Source organism: Neophocaena asiaeorientalis, unplaced genomic scaffold (genome assembly GCF_003031525.2).
Source record: "Neophocaena asiaeorientalis asiaeorientalis breed wild unplaced genomic scaffold, Neophocaena_asiaeorientalis_V1.1 scaffold504, whole genome shotgun sequence".
Lineage (NCBI taxonomy): Eukaryota > Metazoa > Chordata > Mammalia > Artiodactyla > Phocoenidae > Neophocaena > Neophocaena asiaeorientalis.
This window is the reverse complement of record NW_020174438.1, coordinates 6,738,618-6,751,496: the sequence shown is the minus strand read 5'-3', so window position 1 is coordinate 6,751,496 and position 12,879 is coordinate 6,738,618. Positions and strand designations below refer to the sequence as shown.

Here is a 12,879-nt window from a genome sequence, read left to right as displayed (position 1 = left end):
GTTGCTCCTGCAGTTCTCCCCGCTCTCCCAGGGGCTCAGGGCAAAAGCCTTGTAATCATGTTTCACCCATCTCTCTCATGCCCACGCCCAATCTATCAGTAGAACTTACTGGCTTCGCCCTCATAGAACATCTACCATAATCATTGTGGTCCAAGCTGCTTTTATCTCTTGCCTGGTTTTCTTGTGTTCACTGCTGCACCGCCCCACCCTCCCCACCCGCACGCAGTTCAAGCAGCAGCCAAAATGATCCTTTTAAAGGGTAAGTTAGACCCTCCTGTGCTCAAAACCCTCCACTGGGTTCCTGTCTCCGAAGAAATTTGGAAGGGAGGAAGAACAGTGCCCATCCTCAGGCACGTTGCTTAATCTGTTTGCTCCTCTGTAAAGGGGGAGAATAATTCCTAAGTGGCACGAGGGATTAAGTGAGATAATGTTGGATAAACTCTTAGCAGATAGCTAACAGACACCTGCCCAATAATACAGTAGCTGCGAGGAGAAAGGAGCGCACGTTAATCAAATCTCGACTCTGTGCCAGGCACACCACACATTTTATCTCTTTTAATCTTTTTGATTGTTTTTATTTTTATCACTACTATATATTGAGTTTAAAGGCTCAAATAATTGTATATGATTTGTTAAAGTAGTACCCACCCCCATTGCTCTTCCTCAGGTGCAGCCACTTCAAACTCTTTTAGTATTTTTATCCATATGACTGGGAAAGTGGCTTGTTCTGCTACTTTATTACTTTTTTTCAGTTGTCGTTATCTAGTGACTTCTGAGTTCCCACCCTAGAAGATAAGGAATCAGCTCTCTCTCCAACCTTGTTCCCACCACTCACGAGGACTTTTCCATCTCCCCATCCTGCCAGTGCAATTTCTGTTAAATCCACACGTTTGTGATGTTTTATTGTAAGGACGAAGATTATTTTTACTTTTTGGTTTCCTCGGAGTTCTTTTGTCATTTGCTTGGTTTGCTATTTTCTTATCATGGAATTAAACAAATTCTTCACCAACTGTATAAGATCTCTTAAGATGTTCAGAGGCATCAGGTGTTCTGTTAATTTCCTATTACTAAAGAAATCTCTCCCAGAGCCTTTGGAAGCCCTCCAACATGGACCAACTGCCCTTTTCTGCTTGCTGCATAGCTGTCGCCCCAGCATCACCCTTATGTCTCTTATCACATTCTCCATGTTCCTGTGGGTTTATGTCTTTCAAAATAAATTCCTCTTGTTTCAGTGGGTAGCTAAAGTAGACGTTTGACTTCAATCTCCTATATTTATCTGAGCTCTACCTCTTGTTTACTTTTGCCCATAATGAGATTGGTTTTATACTGATTTTACAGATGAGACAGTTGAGGCTCAGAGAGATTAAGTAATCTCTTTAAAGACCCACAGCCATTATGCAGCAGAGCCAGGTTTTAACTGAAGACAGTCTGGCTATAAACCCTATGTTCTTACTTGTCCTTTAAAAAGAAGGTCAATATTGGTCGATATGGGATGTGATTGAGAATGTAGGCACTGCCATCAATTTTCTTTGTATGTCTTCCCCATCTTTATTATTGTTTTTGTAATGCTGAAAATGGCTTCTTGCTCTACTATCCCAAAGAGATGTTTCCTATATCCTTTTTTTCTTTTTTCCTATATCCTTTTAAGAGGCCATCTCCTCAGCTTAGGGATAAAAACAGGTATTCCTTTAAATAACCATTTGAAGAACGAGCCCCTGTGGTTTATGGGTGACCAGTAAATTGTGGGGAAGAGTCTTCGTTTTGTTGTGATGTGGTGATACTTCTTTACCACCTGTTGACCATTTGGGGCCAGGAGAGGTCTAAGATGAGTCTGAGTTTGGTGGTGGTGGGTTCTTGGCTGAGGGCTCCTTCCCCAGGTCTTGCTTTCTACGCAGGAATGCGGGCGCCCATCTGGCTGCAGCTGTGAGGAGTTGAGGTGCAGCCCCGGCAGGAGACCCTGGAGGGTACCAGGGACTCTAGATCTGTTCCTGATTCCTTCCTCCATCCAGGACAGTCCGAGCCTGCCCAAAACACTTGCATCCCTAACCACTTTTAGTGAGAGAAAAGTGGTTTATAAAATGGAATGGAAGCTTGCATTTCAGCGTGGGTGGGACAAGTTAAGATTTAGTTGCCCAAGACTTACTTAGTCAGCCATTCCTGCCTCCTTCTGATTCTCTGTTGCTGAGCATGGGGGTAGTTAATACCGTATCTAAGTTACTGCCTTAGAGTCCACCAGGTGATGGGTGACTAATTGTGGCTCACTTTCTAAACTTCACCTAACCGTGCCTCCTATTCAGATTCAAAGTGCCAAACCAGCCTCTGTATGACGCAGATCATGTGACTCTGACACCTCTCACAGACACTGTCCTTCTAAAACGTGGCTGTTCCTTCCTCGCTGGCTGGTCTCACAGCTGCAGGGTTGTTTCCTCCCTGGCTGGTAGCAAAGAGGAGGGTCAAGCCCTGTATTAGGGGGGCCCAGCATCAGGTACCTTCACAGGTGGGCAGATGACAGCCTCTAGAGAGGCCTGTGGGGGAGGGGAAGGATGCATGAAGAATGGACCACACCTTTTCTTTCCTTAAACAACCTACCTTAATCTTTGCGGCTCGGGGTGAGCCAGTTTCTTGGTTTGAGAAGGCTACCTGCTCGTCAGGGTCAAATGCAGGGCTGTGTTAATAGTCCAAGTGTCCACAGAGAGTGAAAACCGCTTTCGGCCAATACGACGACTGTCACTGGACTGAGCGTGTTAAGAGCGCCGCGTCCTCCTCTACCTGCTCCTCTCCTTCCTGTGCTGGTGGGGCGCCCCCCCTTCAAGTCCCCAGGGCACACTCTCAGCTCCTCTGCTCTCCAGCCTGGGTGGCTGCCGCCGCTCCCCTCTCATGGGTGAAGAACTTGGTTTCACCTCCATTCCCCACCACCTGCTTAGAGGCTGCCCTGCCTTTCACGCGCCCCTTTGGAGTTTGCACTGGATCCTGCTCTCTTTCCCAGCACTTGGGTTACTGCCTCTTCCAGATGTGCCTCCCCCCCCAGCCTCGTCACCTTACTCCTCTGCGAGGGGCCTCCTCGCACGCAGCTTCTGGTGCTTTGTGCACTTAAGCCTCACATCCCCGGTGAACCTAGGCTCCCGAGGGAGGTGCTGTGTCTCTGTGGGGATGAACAGATACACTGAGTGCAGCCGGATCGCACGTTTGCCTCTGGGACCCCCAGTTCCTTGAAAGCAGGGATTGATTGTCCCGGGGTGCGTTACTGATGGGGAGCTCTAACCTTGTGAGGGAAGGAAATGGCTGTAGCTGCCAGAATGGGAATGGTTGGTGAATGGAATCGTGGCTTCCCTACTCCAGAGTGTCCGTGTTCACAGATGGGCCTGGAGGCCTAGCTCCTATGGCATATTTGGCCTTTCAGCGGTCCCCCTTGTACCCCACACCACTGACCCCTCATAGCTGCTCTGCATCAGAGGCTGGCAGAGCCCGTTCTCCCTGCATCCTGCCATCACCTCAGACCCAGAGCTGAGTTCCTCAGCCGCCCAAAGCAGGTTCTGCCTCCCGAGCGCTCAGTCTTACTGGCCCAGGTCCTGGGCCATAAGGATGATACACCTGTGACTCATGTTTCACTTCTCACCAGCTCCTACGGATCCACCCGACTTGCTATCTGCCAAGTACAAACTCATCCTCGGGCAGAGGGCCCGTGGGTCATCTTTTATGGCCCTTCTGTTGCAGGGGGCCTAGCTGGGCCCTCTGGGCTCACCACCTTCTGACTGCCCTCTTAGCTTTCACCCAGGTACTAAGGCCCCCAGTGGAGCCAGTCTGCTGAAATATGAGATCTTTCTTTTTAAAAATCTCTATCAAGTTTGCATCTGAGGCCACTCGAGTTGCCAAGCACGGGCGTCCAGATCCCTGAAGCCGTGGGTGTAATTCCCAAGCTGCTCTCGTTAATCGCCCTTATCACGCTGAAGTGAATTCCGTGGAGGGTTTTGACTCATGGTGAGCAGCCGGATACTCCTGTATAATTTCGTCAACCGTTCTGACATTTGCCAACTACATCCTGTCTTTACATGTTTTCCTGCCTTTCATGCACTGCCCCCTCTGCCTGGAATCGTCCTTGTCTACTGAGAAAGTTCCTACCCATCCTTTAAGGCCCAGGGAAATTGCGTACCCGCCTCTATCAGCATACCTCACACTGTGTCATCATTATTTGTTCATACTTCTGTCGTCTCCACTAGACTGCATGGTCCATGGGAGCAGGGATTAGGCCTGATTTATCAATATTCCCTCCAGTGTCCAGCACAACAGGGTTCAGGCCGTGTTGGCCACATGGATCCATCTTTTATTCACAAGTATTTACTCATAAACTCCCTTGTGCCGGTCACTCTGCTACGCACCGGGCACGTTGGGGTGAGCAAGGCCAGTTAGCAAGGAAATGTAGATGGACGAGATTCTTTGGAACCGCTGTGCTGTCAAGGGGCTGCTTTAGATGCAGGCATGCAAGGAAGGCGTCTCTGAGAAGAGACTTCAGAGCTGAGGCCCGAAGGCTGAGGCCTGATGAGCCGTCCAGAGAGCTGGGGACGTGAGCTCAGGACAGAGGGACAGCAGGTACACACTTGCAGAGGAGGAAAGGGGGCTTGGAGTCCTGGGGGAGCAGACAGGGACGGAGGCTGCCGAAGCATGGGGATCGAGGGGGAGGGCCGTGTGGGGTTGGCCTGGCCGGATCCTGCCGAGCTGCTTCCGTTAGGTCACAGTATGGACTTTGGATTTTTTTTTTGCTGGGAGCGGTTGGGAAGTCCTCAGAGGGTAGGACATGTTTCAGACTTTTAATACCCCATATGGCCAAGCAGATGTGCATGTGCTGAATGTTGCCCCCCTTCTGCTACCTCCCCTTGTCCTGCTGCCTCTTCTCCACCCACACTCCCCTCCCCGGCTTGCTTCTATTCGGACCCTGAGATCTGCGCCCACACTTGCTCTGTAGCGGTCTGGGCTGCTCCTATTTGCAGCCCTGCCTGGTTCCTGCCACAGCTCTGAGGTTGCTCCCCTGAGCTGATAGCGTGGCGGTTCTTGCACTGCTGCGGCTCAGCGCCCATTTCTGACCATTTCTGGGCCTTTGCACCTGTGAGTCACGCCCTCCCCTTCCACACGCATAGCTTATCTTTCTTTGCGTGCTTATCTCCTCCAAAGGACCAGCCTCTTGGGCTTCTTTGGGTTCTCCCTCCCGGAACCTACCCCATTTTAGTTTAAAGTCCCTCATCCGGTGAGCTATCCTGGCACAAATACATCCTGAGATTATCTCCTCACTTTAAAAAGCAAAAAAAAAAAAAAAAAAAGGCTGAAGTTTATTGAGCCCTTACTACATGCAAGACATGCATTTTCAATGAAATATTACTCATTTAACCATGACCTCAACCCTGTGAGTTAGGTGCTGTTATCATCCCTATTTTACAGATGAGGATACTGAGGTTTGGAGATCCCACAGTAGATGGCAGAGCTGGCTTTGAACCCAGGGTATTTAACTGTTCCTACCTGGTGCCGTCCAGTGTGGTTCTTTGTGGTCCTGACATTCTTATCCACAGCATCTCCAAAGCCACTTTCCGGTAGTTGCTCACTTTCCTCTCTTCACTCCAAAGGTCTAACTTCATGGGTAAGATGAGCAGCAGAACCCCTTGTTCCCTGACCTGTGCCACCCTTGGGTCCAGGAGCTCTGCCTCTTTCCTCCGTCGCACTTAGGCCTCCAGTTCACAGACGTGAGCTAAGCCTCTTCTTAGGATTACAAGTGCTGTCGTGTCAGTCTCTCCCTGCCACCCAGGAAGGGGGCGGGAAGCAAGAAAAGTGAGAAGAGGCTATAAGAAGACAGTTGAGCTGAAAGACCTTTCTAAGAGGCAGAGCCGTCTGGAGATGGAACCAATTACCACCTCTGCCATTAGAAGGGAGACTCAGCGTTAGGGGAGCGGCTACAGTGTATTTTTGGAGAAATTCTCCAGCCCTGGGAAGATGGGATTATGTACCTTGAATGGTGCTGGGTGGAGCAGAACTAGAATGGTAAGAGACAGTGCTCCTGGGTCCAGGGACGGTACTCTCCCCACAGCAGCGCGCCTGCAGCCTTCCTAGATGGGGCCCATTAGCCCACTTGAGAAGTGAAAGCTGCAGTTGAGGCCTCTCAGCCTGGGTCACACCTGCCCAAGGAGAGCATTGCAGGTGTGAGACAAATGCAGATAGAAGACCGCCAACGCCTGCTGCGACCCACGGCTGCGGGGCACATCCCGGCTTTCTTTTCCCCAGCCTTAGGGGAGCCTTGAGCCTCCCCCAGGGGTGGCTGGAGCTTCTGGAGCCGTGACTGTAATGATGGTAGGAGTGGCAATCGCTGTCTCGCTGCTGCAGGTCACTCCGGAGAGCCCTAGTGGCTTTTCATGACACAAGCACATGCTGAAGATTCATGGATTAAGAACACTTGTGCCTGGAGGGCGAAGCCATGGAGATGGCAGAAACCACACGTGGGCTACCGAGATTCCTATGAGAGAGCGGTTGTGATGGTGGAATTGAGAGGGCTTGGCGGTCTTGGGTACGTAATGTGGAACCCTGTAATTTTTCCTTTGTTCTGTATTTGAATTTTCAGTGAGAAGGAGGAGACTAAGCAGGGAAAAGGACTCATGGCTTCTGATGCAAGTCACGTGCTGGAAGCTGCCCTGGAGCAGATGGACGGGATCATTGCAGGTATGGTCAGGGGTCCTGGCAACCCACAGCTCATCCTCCGCGCTGAGAAACCGTTTCCTCTCATTGGACTTCTCTTTTGGGTGCAGAGAGAAGGCCCCTGTTGGACTTCTTTTCTTCTACTGTGTGTGCCATCTCTTTTTCAGCAGCGCAGACTTGGACTCTTTGATATCTGGTGTGAGTCTAGGGCCCTGTGGAGAGCACACATGCGCCATCTTTTAGCATCTGTATAACTGTATCGCAGTTTGGATCCTGGCTGCAACAGGTGCCGTGAGATTGATTTTATCGTCAAGTTTTCAGAGCACATCACGGCTCGCAGTGCAATCTCGCAGACTTTGCCCCGAGCACTGGTGTCAGCTCCCTTTCCTGGCTGGTCTCCAGTTTGTTTGAGAGTCAGGAAGCAGTTTCGTATCGATTCACCTAATCACCTGAAGAATGTTCTATATGTTTTTTATCCATCGTAACTGTTTGGCTTCATGTTTGCCTTAGCCAGTTAGGATTATTGTCTAGAAGAGATCCAGCAAAACTGGTTAATTGGAAAGGACTGCCAGTGGGCTGTTTGGGCTGATTAACTCCTCGATGGGGGCAACGGAAGCCCATACTGGTTAGAATAAGCCTGTCATTTGTTGGAAATCTTTCCCTGCAGGCCCCAGGCCTTCCTTCTGTCCTTACCTGATACAGGTCGGTGGCCTTATTTGTTGACTGGGTGTGTTTCTTTGGGACTTTGCTCCTCATTGTATGGAGCTAGGGCTGCGGGAAGAAGGTTTGGGCTGAGTGTGGCTAGAGCCCAGGGCATGCACAGAGCACCGGGCATTGCCCCCTTGCCTTTCCTTCCGTCTGCAGATACACCTGACACACTGAGGGCTCTGGGTGTTTGCACCTGGGATAGAGGACGTGTTCTAGCTGTCATCTGTCAGGCTCTTAATTTCTCAGTGGACAGAAGGGTCCTTGGAAGGCCGTAACTAACATCCCACTTTTCAGAGGCTCCAGAGGTTGGGATGTCCTGCTCTAGATCAGGGTCCCTGAAGCCCTACTGAGAGGAAATGGCCAAGAGCATGGGTTTCCTAGCAGTCCTTTCAGAGAGTCGCATCTGGAAGCTTCCGGGGCCCCCTGTGCATTGAGATCAGAGCCACAGGGTCAGACTCTCAGACCATCTCAGGCTGTCAGCACTGCTGAGCCCCCAGCCAAGGGGCAAGGAAGAGACTCTGCGAGCCCCTGGAATGAGCAGAGCTCTTGGATGGCTAGGACGGATAAATGGGACACCGCCTAAAGAAGGTAGCCTTGTGTGAGGTCAGTTCCTCCTCCTGCCTCCTAATTTCCCCACACAGCCATTCCTGAAATGACAAAGTCTCTGGCAAAATCCCCTCTGTCTGTGGGAGAGGACTACACGTCTGGACCCTCGGGGCCTTGCCTCGGTTGGGGCTCTGCAGTGGGTGTGGAGGGCGGGCCCTGGTGTGGGTCGTGTGGAACCCGGAGCACCCATCCTTCTTCCCTTCCAGTACTACATGCTCCCTCCTTCTCCCATTTCCTTAGGCCTCCACCCTGGCAGGCTTCTTCTGGAAGGGTTCCCCAGACTTCTCTGGAACAGACATGAGAGTTTTGCAGAGAGGTGGTCTAAGATGTTCCAAGGCATTCTTTGTGGGTTAGTTGGGGGAGCATCTGTAGCCAGACTGCTTGGTTCAGATCCTAGCTCTGCATCAAGTTACCTGCATGAACCATGCCTCCGTTTCCTCATATTAAAATGGGAATAATAATGGAACCCACCTAAGAAGGTTGCTGTGCTTATACGTGTAAGGTGCTTAAAACAAAGCTTGGCATATAGTAAGACTGTAAAATATTAGCTCTTGATAAATTAATGAGGGACAAAAAGTCTTTACCACGCTAAGTCTTTTCTAGGGACACAGTGGAGTTCTCATTTATTCAGGTCCTTATTTCACCCATCTGTGTTTTGTAGTTTTCATTGTCTAGCTAAGGCTTGTGCATGCCTTCTAGACTTGCCTGGGGTCTTCAAGATTAATGCATGGTCTCTGAGCAGTCTCTGCTCTGCTCTTGCCCCCTTGTAGCCTGTCTTCCACAGAGCGGCAGAATATTCAAATCACATCACTCTCCCCACAGCTCTTCAATGGCTTCCCATCTCAGGATAAAAATCTGAAGTCCCGGGCTTCCCTGGTGGCGCAGTGGTTGAGAATCTGCCTGCTAATGCAGGGGACAAGGGTTCGAGCCCTGGTCTGGGAGGATCCCACATGCCACGGAGCAGCTAGGCCCGTGAGCCACAACTACTGAGCCTGTGCTCCGCAACAAGAGAGGCCACGATAGTGAGAGGCCTGTGCACCGCAATGAAGAGTGGCCCCCGCTCGCCGCAACTAGAGAAAGCCCTTGTACAGAAACGAAGACCCAACACAGCAAAAATAAATTAATTAATTAATAAACTCCTATCCCCAACATCTGGAAAAAAAAAATCTGAAGTCAACACTCTATACGATTTGGCCTTTGGCCGCCTTTGTGGCTGCACCCCCTACACTTTCCATCTGGCTCGTCTCACTTTAGCACTGGCTGTCTCAGGGCCTTTGTGCTTGCTGTCCCCTCTGCTGGAATGTTCTCCTCCAAGTACACTCAGGTCAGATCTGTACTGAAATATCACCGTGTCCGAGGCCTTCCCTGACACTCTCTAATATAGCATCCCCACATCAGCCCCGTCCTTTTATCCTTTTTTTATTTCTTCATAGCACATATCACCATCTGACCCATTACGTTCATATTCGCCTCTTTTTTTATCATGTGCCTCATGCATCAGAATGTAAGCTCTATGGTGACAGGGGCTTTGTTGCTGCATCTTCAGTGCAACGCAGAACAGGGGTTTAAGAGATATTTGTCACGTGTATTTTATTTACTTTTGTGGATCAGCTCCCCTGTTCATTGATTAGGAGGCAGTTACTGGTTTCCGTGCCTATGTCTTACCTGGCTGCATGCTGAACTTCGCTGATTATTTTCTCTACTTGTACCTTTGTTTGGCTGATTCTTTTGGAATAATCACTAATTTTCTCGAAGAGTCTGTGGTTGGCACCTCCCGTGAGCCATCTCTTACGCAGTAATTGGCTCACACAGACGTTTGAGGGGAGCTATTTGACAGAGAATGCAACACTGAGGTTATTAGCGAGTGTCTGGAGGGCATATGTTCTGTGCCATTTGCAATAAAAAGAATGATAATTACTGAATGCTTTTGTGTGGGATACTTTTCCTCAAGATTATTAAAACCATCCTCATTTTCAAGTTGGCTGGGCCAAATTGGGCCACAGAGCTTAGGGATTTTTGTAATTAATTAATGTAGACTGCAGAGTTAAGAGGGGCTGTGGGGATTTGAATCCCAGCTCAGCCACTCACTACTAGCTGTGGAATCTTTGCGCGAATCGCTTAATCCCTCTCTGAGCCTCAGTTTCCTCATATATAAAAGCGTGGCAATAACAGCACCCATCTCCTATTATTGGGAGGATTAAATTAAGGCAAAGAAGGCACTCAGCACAGTGCCTGGCACTTAGCAAGTGCTCAGCTGGTCTAGGTTACTCTTGGTTTTGTTGATATTAGTACTGCCCAAGCTATAGTGCTGGTAAATGACAGAACTAAAATTTGAGTCCAGGGCCATCTGAGCCTCTTCTGGGCTCCATTCACTCCCGGGTTGGTTTTATGGCGAAGTGTAGCCAAGCCCTGGGGTTCTGTGGGGCCATCTACAGGAGAAGAGAGTTAACTGGGTGGAGGGTCCAGTCCTGTTCTTGCCCATCCCCACACCCACCCCCGCCCCCTCCCCTTCTCTTGGCCACAGTGGCTTTGCTCTCTTCTCTTACACATTCGACTGCCAAGTGAGGGCTCCTTTGCTTAAGGGTGGAGCAGCTGAAAGAAAGTTTGAAGATTGTGGCAGCAAATCATGATACACAGATCCTGCAGAAGTGACGTTTTTGTGTTAACATTAAAATCGTCCTTTTTAAATTTCTATTCTCTCGTTCATTTGAAGTGGAAGGATGTCAAGTAGCACCACCAACACTTTCAACACTCAGTTGCTTTTGCATCTGTTAAAGTACTCAAGCAAGTGCACGAGGACTGTATTCTCTCACTTTCTGAAAACACAATTACACTTATTTCAGTGGAAGAAATTTTTATGGGCTTCCTGCATGCCCGAAATAGCAAGCACTTATGCAGAAACAAGAGGGATTCCTACTAAAATAGACACAATTCCTTGAATAATGATTATTAATAATCATAACACTATATAACAAGGACTTTCCCTTTATTAATTACTCTATAGTATGATAGGCTACTCTTCACTTTCCAAAACTCTTTCCTTAGGGCATGTGATACCGCTGTTGATGTAATTAAGCCTTTAATGCAAAGAAGGTGCCCCCGTCCTCCAATGAATGTAAACAGTGTAAATAGTGCAAGAGATTATCGCTGGTAGAAGCAACCAGGCCGGGAACACTTGGAGGACATCCTGATACACAAGTGCCAAGTACACCCCTGCAGGGCCAAACATGGTGACCCTCATCTTCTCAAGGCATTCATCTGCTCTGGAGGTATGAGAGGAGGAAATGCCTTCTAAGCAGAAGTAGGAAATGAAGCAGAAATGTGAAGTGAAACTCCTTGCTAAGATGGATTCTTGAAACCTGAATAAGTGTATCCCAGGTGTGACTGTACTTAATTAGAACCCAAGAATTTTATAGCAGAAAGTTGAGAAGAGGTGACTGTTAAAAAACCCAGGACTCTTGTCAAAATGATTTGTTTCTAATACAAAAGACCATTGTTGTAAGTTCCAGTATGATGTTAACCTTTGATCTGGTCTTCCTCCTGATTAGTCCCTGTGATTCAGCCTACAAATAACACCATAATTGAATTACACTGTTGATGATCGAAACTGGACACTATACTGCTTAATTACACCCCTCTGGATAGCCCAGAGCAACTGCCGCATAAGCTATTTTTGCATAGGGCTTCATCTGTGGGCTAATGGGGTCAGCGGCTGCGTCTGTAATAGGACCGGAGAACCCCTGGTCAGGACCCAGGGGACCACTTACTCCTCTTCGCTGGGGCAGGAGGTTACTCCTGCGGTTATCTATGAGCTATACGTATTGATGAGGAATAGTTAGGAGGAATGTGTTTTATAACAGTTAAACAAAGAGGTTGCTCTGCCCTGGCCTTTCTGCCAACTCTGATTAGTGTCTGCTTTTTTTTTTTTTTAAAGACGACTGTGTGAGGGCAGAGAAAGTTCTGATCAAGACTGTGATTGTGGGCTTCCCTGGTGGCGCAGTGGTTGAGAGTCGGCCTGCCGATGCAGGGGACACGGGTTCGTGCCCTGGCCCGGGGGGATCCCGCATGCCGCGGAGCGGCTGGGCTCGTGAGCCATGGCCGCTGAGCCTGCGCGTCCGGAGGCTGTGCTCTGCAGCGGGAGAGGCCACAACAGTGAGAGGCCGGCGGACCGCAAAAAAAAAAAAAAAAAAAAAAAAACAAAAAAACTGTGATTGTTCAGTTTGGCCCATGAATGATTTCAGCTGTGGTGTTAAAGGCTGATGACTAAGTCCAGGCTCTGAACATTTAGTTGGTCTTGTGGTACCCTCTCCGAGGCCGATCAGCACAGAGTGGTCCTTGGTAACAAAGCCACCTGTTTCCCAGTCAGGACTTAGGTTGAGAGTCCTCGGCTATGAAATTGACCTGAGGAGAGTCAGGGTGGAATTTTAGAGGTGCCTAGCGGGCTGAGATGTCAAAGACTGCCCTTTGTGTGAAGAGGTCGAAATGGCCCACAGTTGGGGCTGCGAGCCCTATTCAACAGCCAACATTCTGTTTTCTTCCCTTGCTTGGCAGAGCCCATCTCTCACTCCTTTATGGCTCTGTAGCCTCATTTTCTAATCTCTGAAAGAGTGTGAGTAAAGTTGGAATTATCATTTGTTCCTTAAATCCTTGCTTATAGTTGTAATTATAGGAACTGACCTGTAAAACCATCTGGACCTTGGATTTTCTCATTGGAAGACTGTCTTTTTGTAATGGTTAGGGACAGTCAGGTTTTAATTTTTTCTCTATTGAGTTTTGGCGCATTATATTTTTCTAGATATTTGTGTACTTTACCAATGTTTTCCATTTTGTTAGCATATGGTTGCTTATTGTATTTTATCTTTTTTTTTTTTTTTTTTTTTTTTTTTTTTTTTT

The 12,879-nt window shown here is 48.8% G+C and overlaps 1 protein-coding gene across 1 annotated transcript in view; it reads left to right on the top strand.

The window, feature by feature from the left end:
* The window catches only part of PPFIBP2 (PPFIB scaffold protein 2), a 153,131-nt gene that overhangs the window by 25,967 nt on the left and 114,285 nt on the right, over positions 1–12,879 (top strand). The window contains exon 5 of the mRNA XM_024757007.1: positions 6,599–6,696. Coding sequence (XP_024612775.1) covers positions 6,599–6,696 — 98 coding nt within the window. The remainder of the gene's footprint in view (positions 1–6,598; positions 6,697–12,879) is intronic.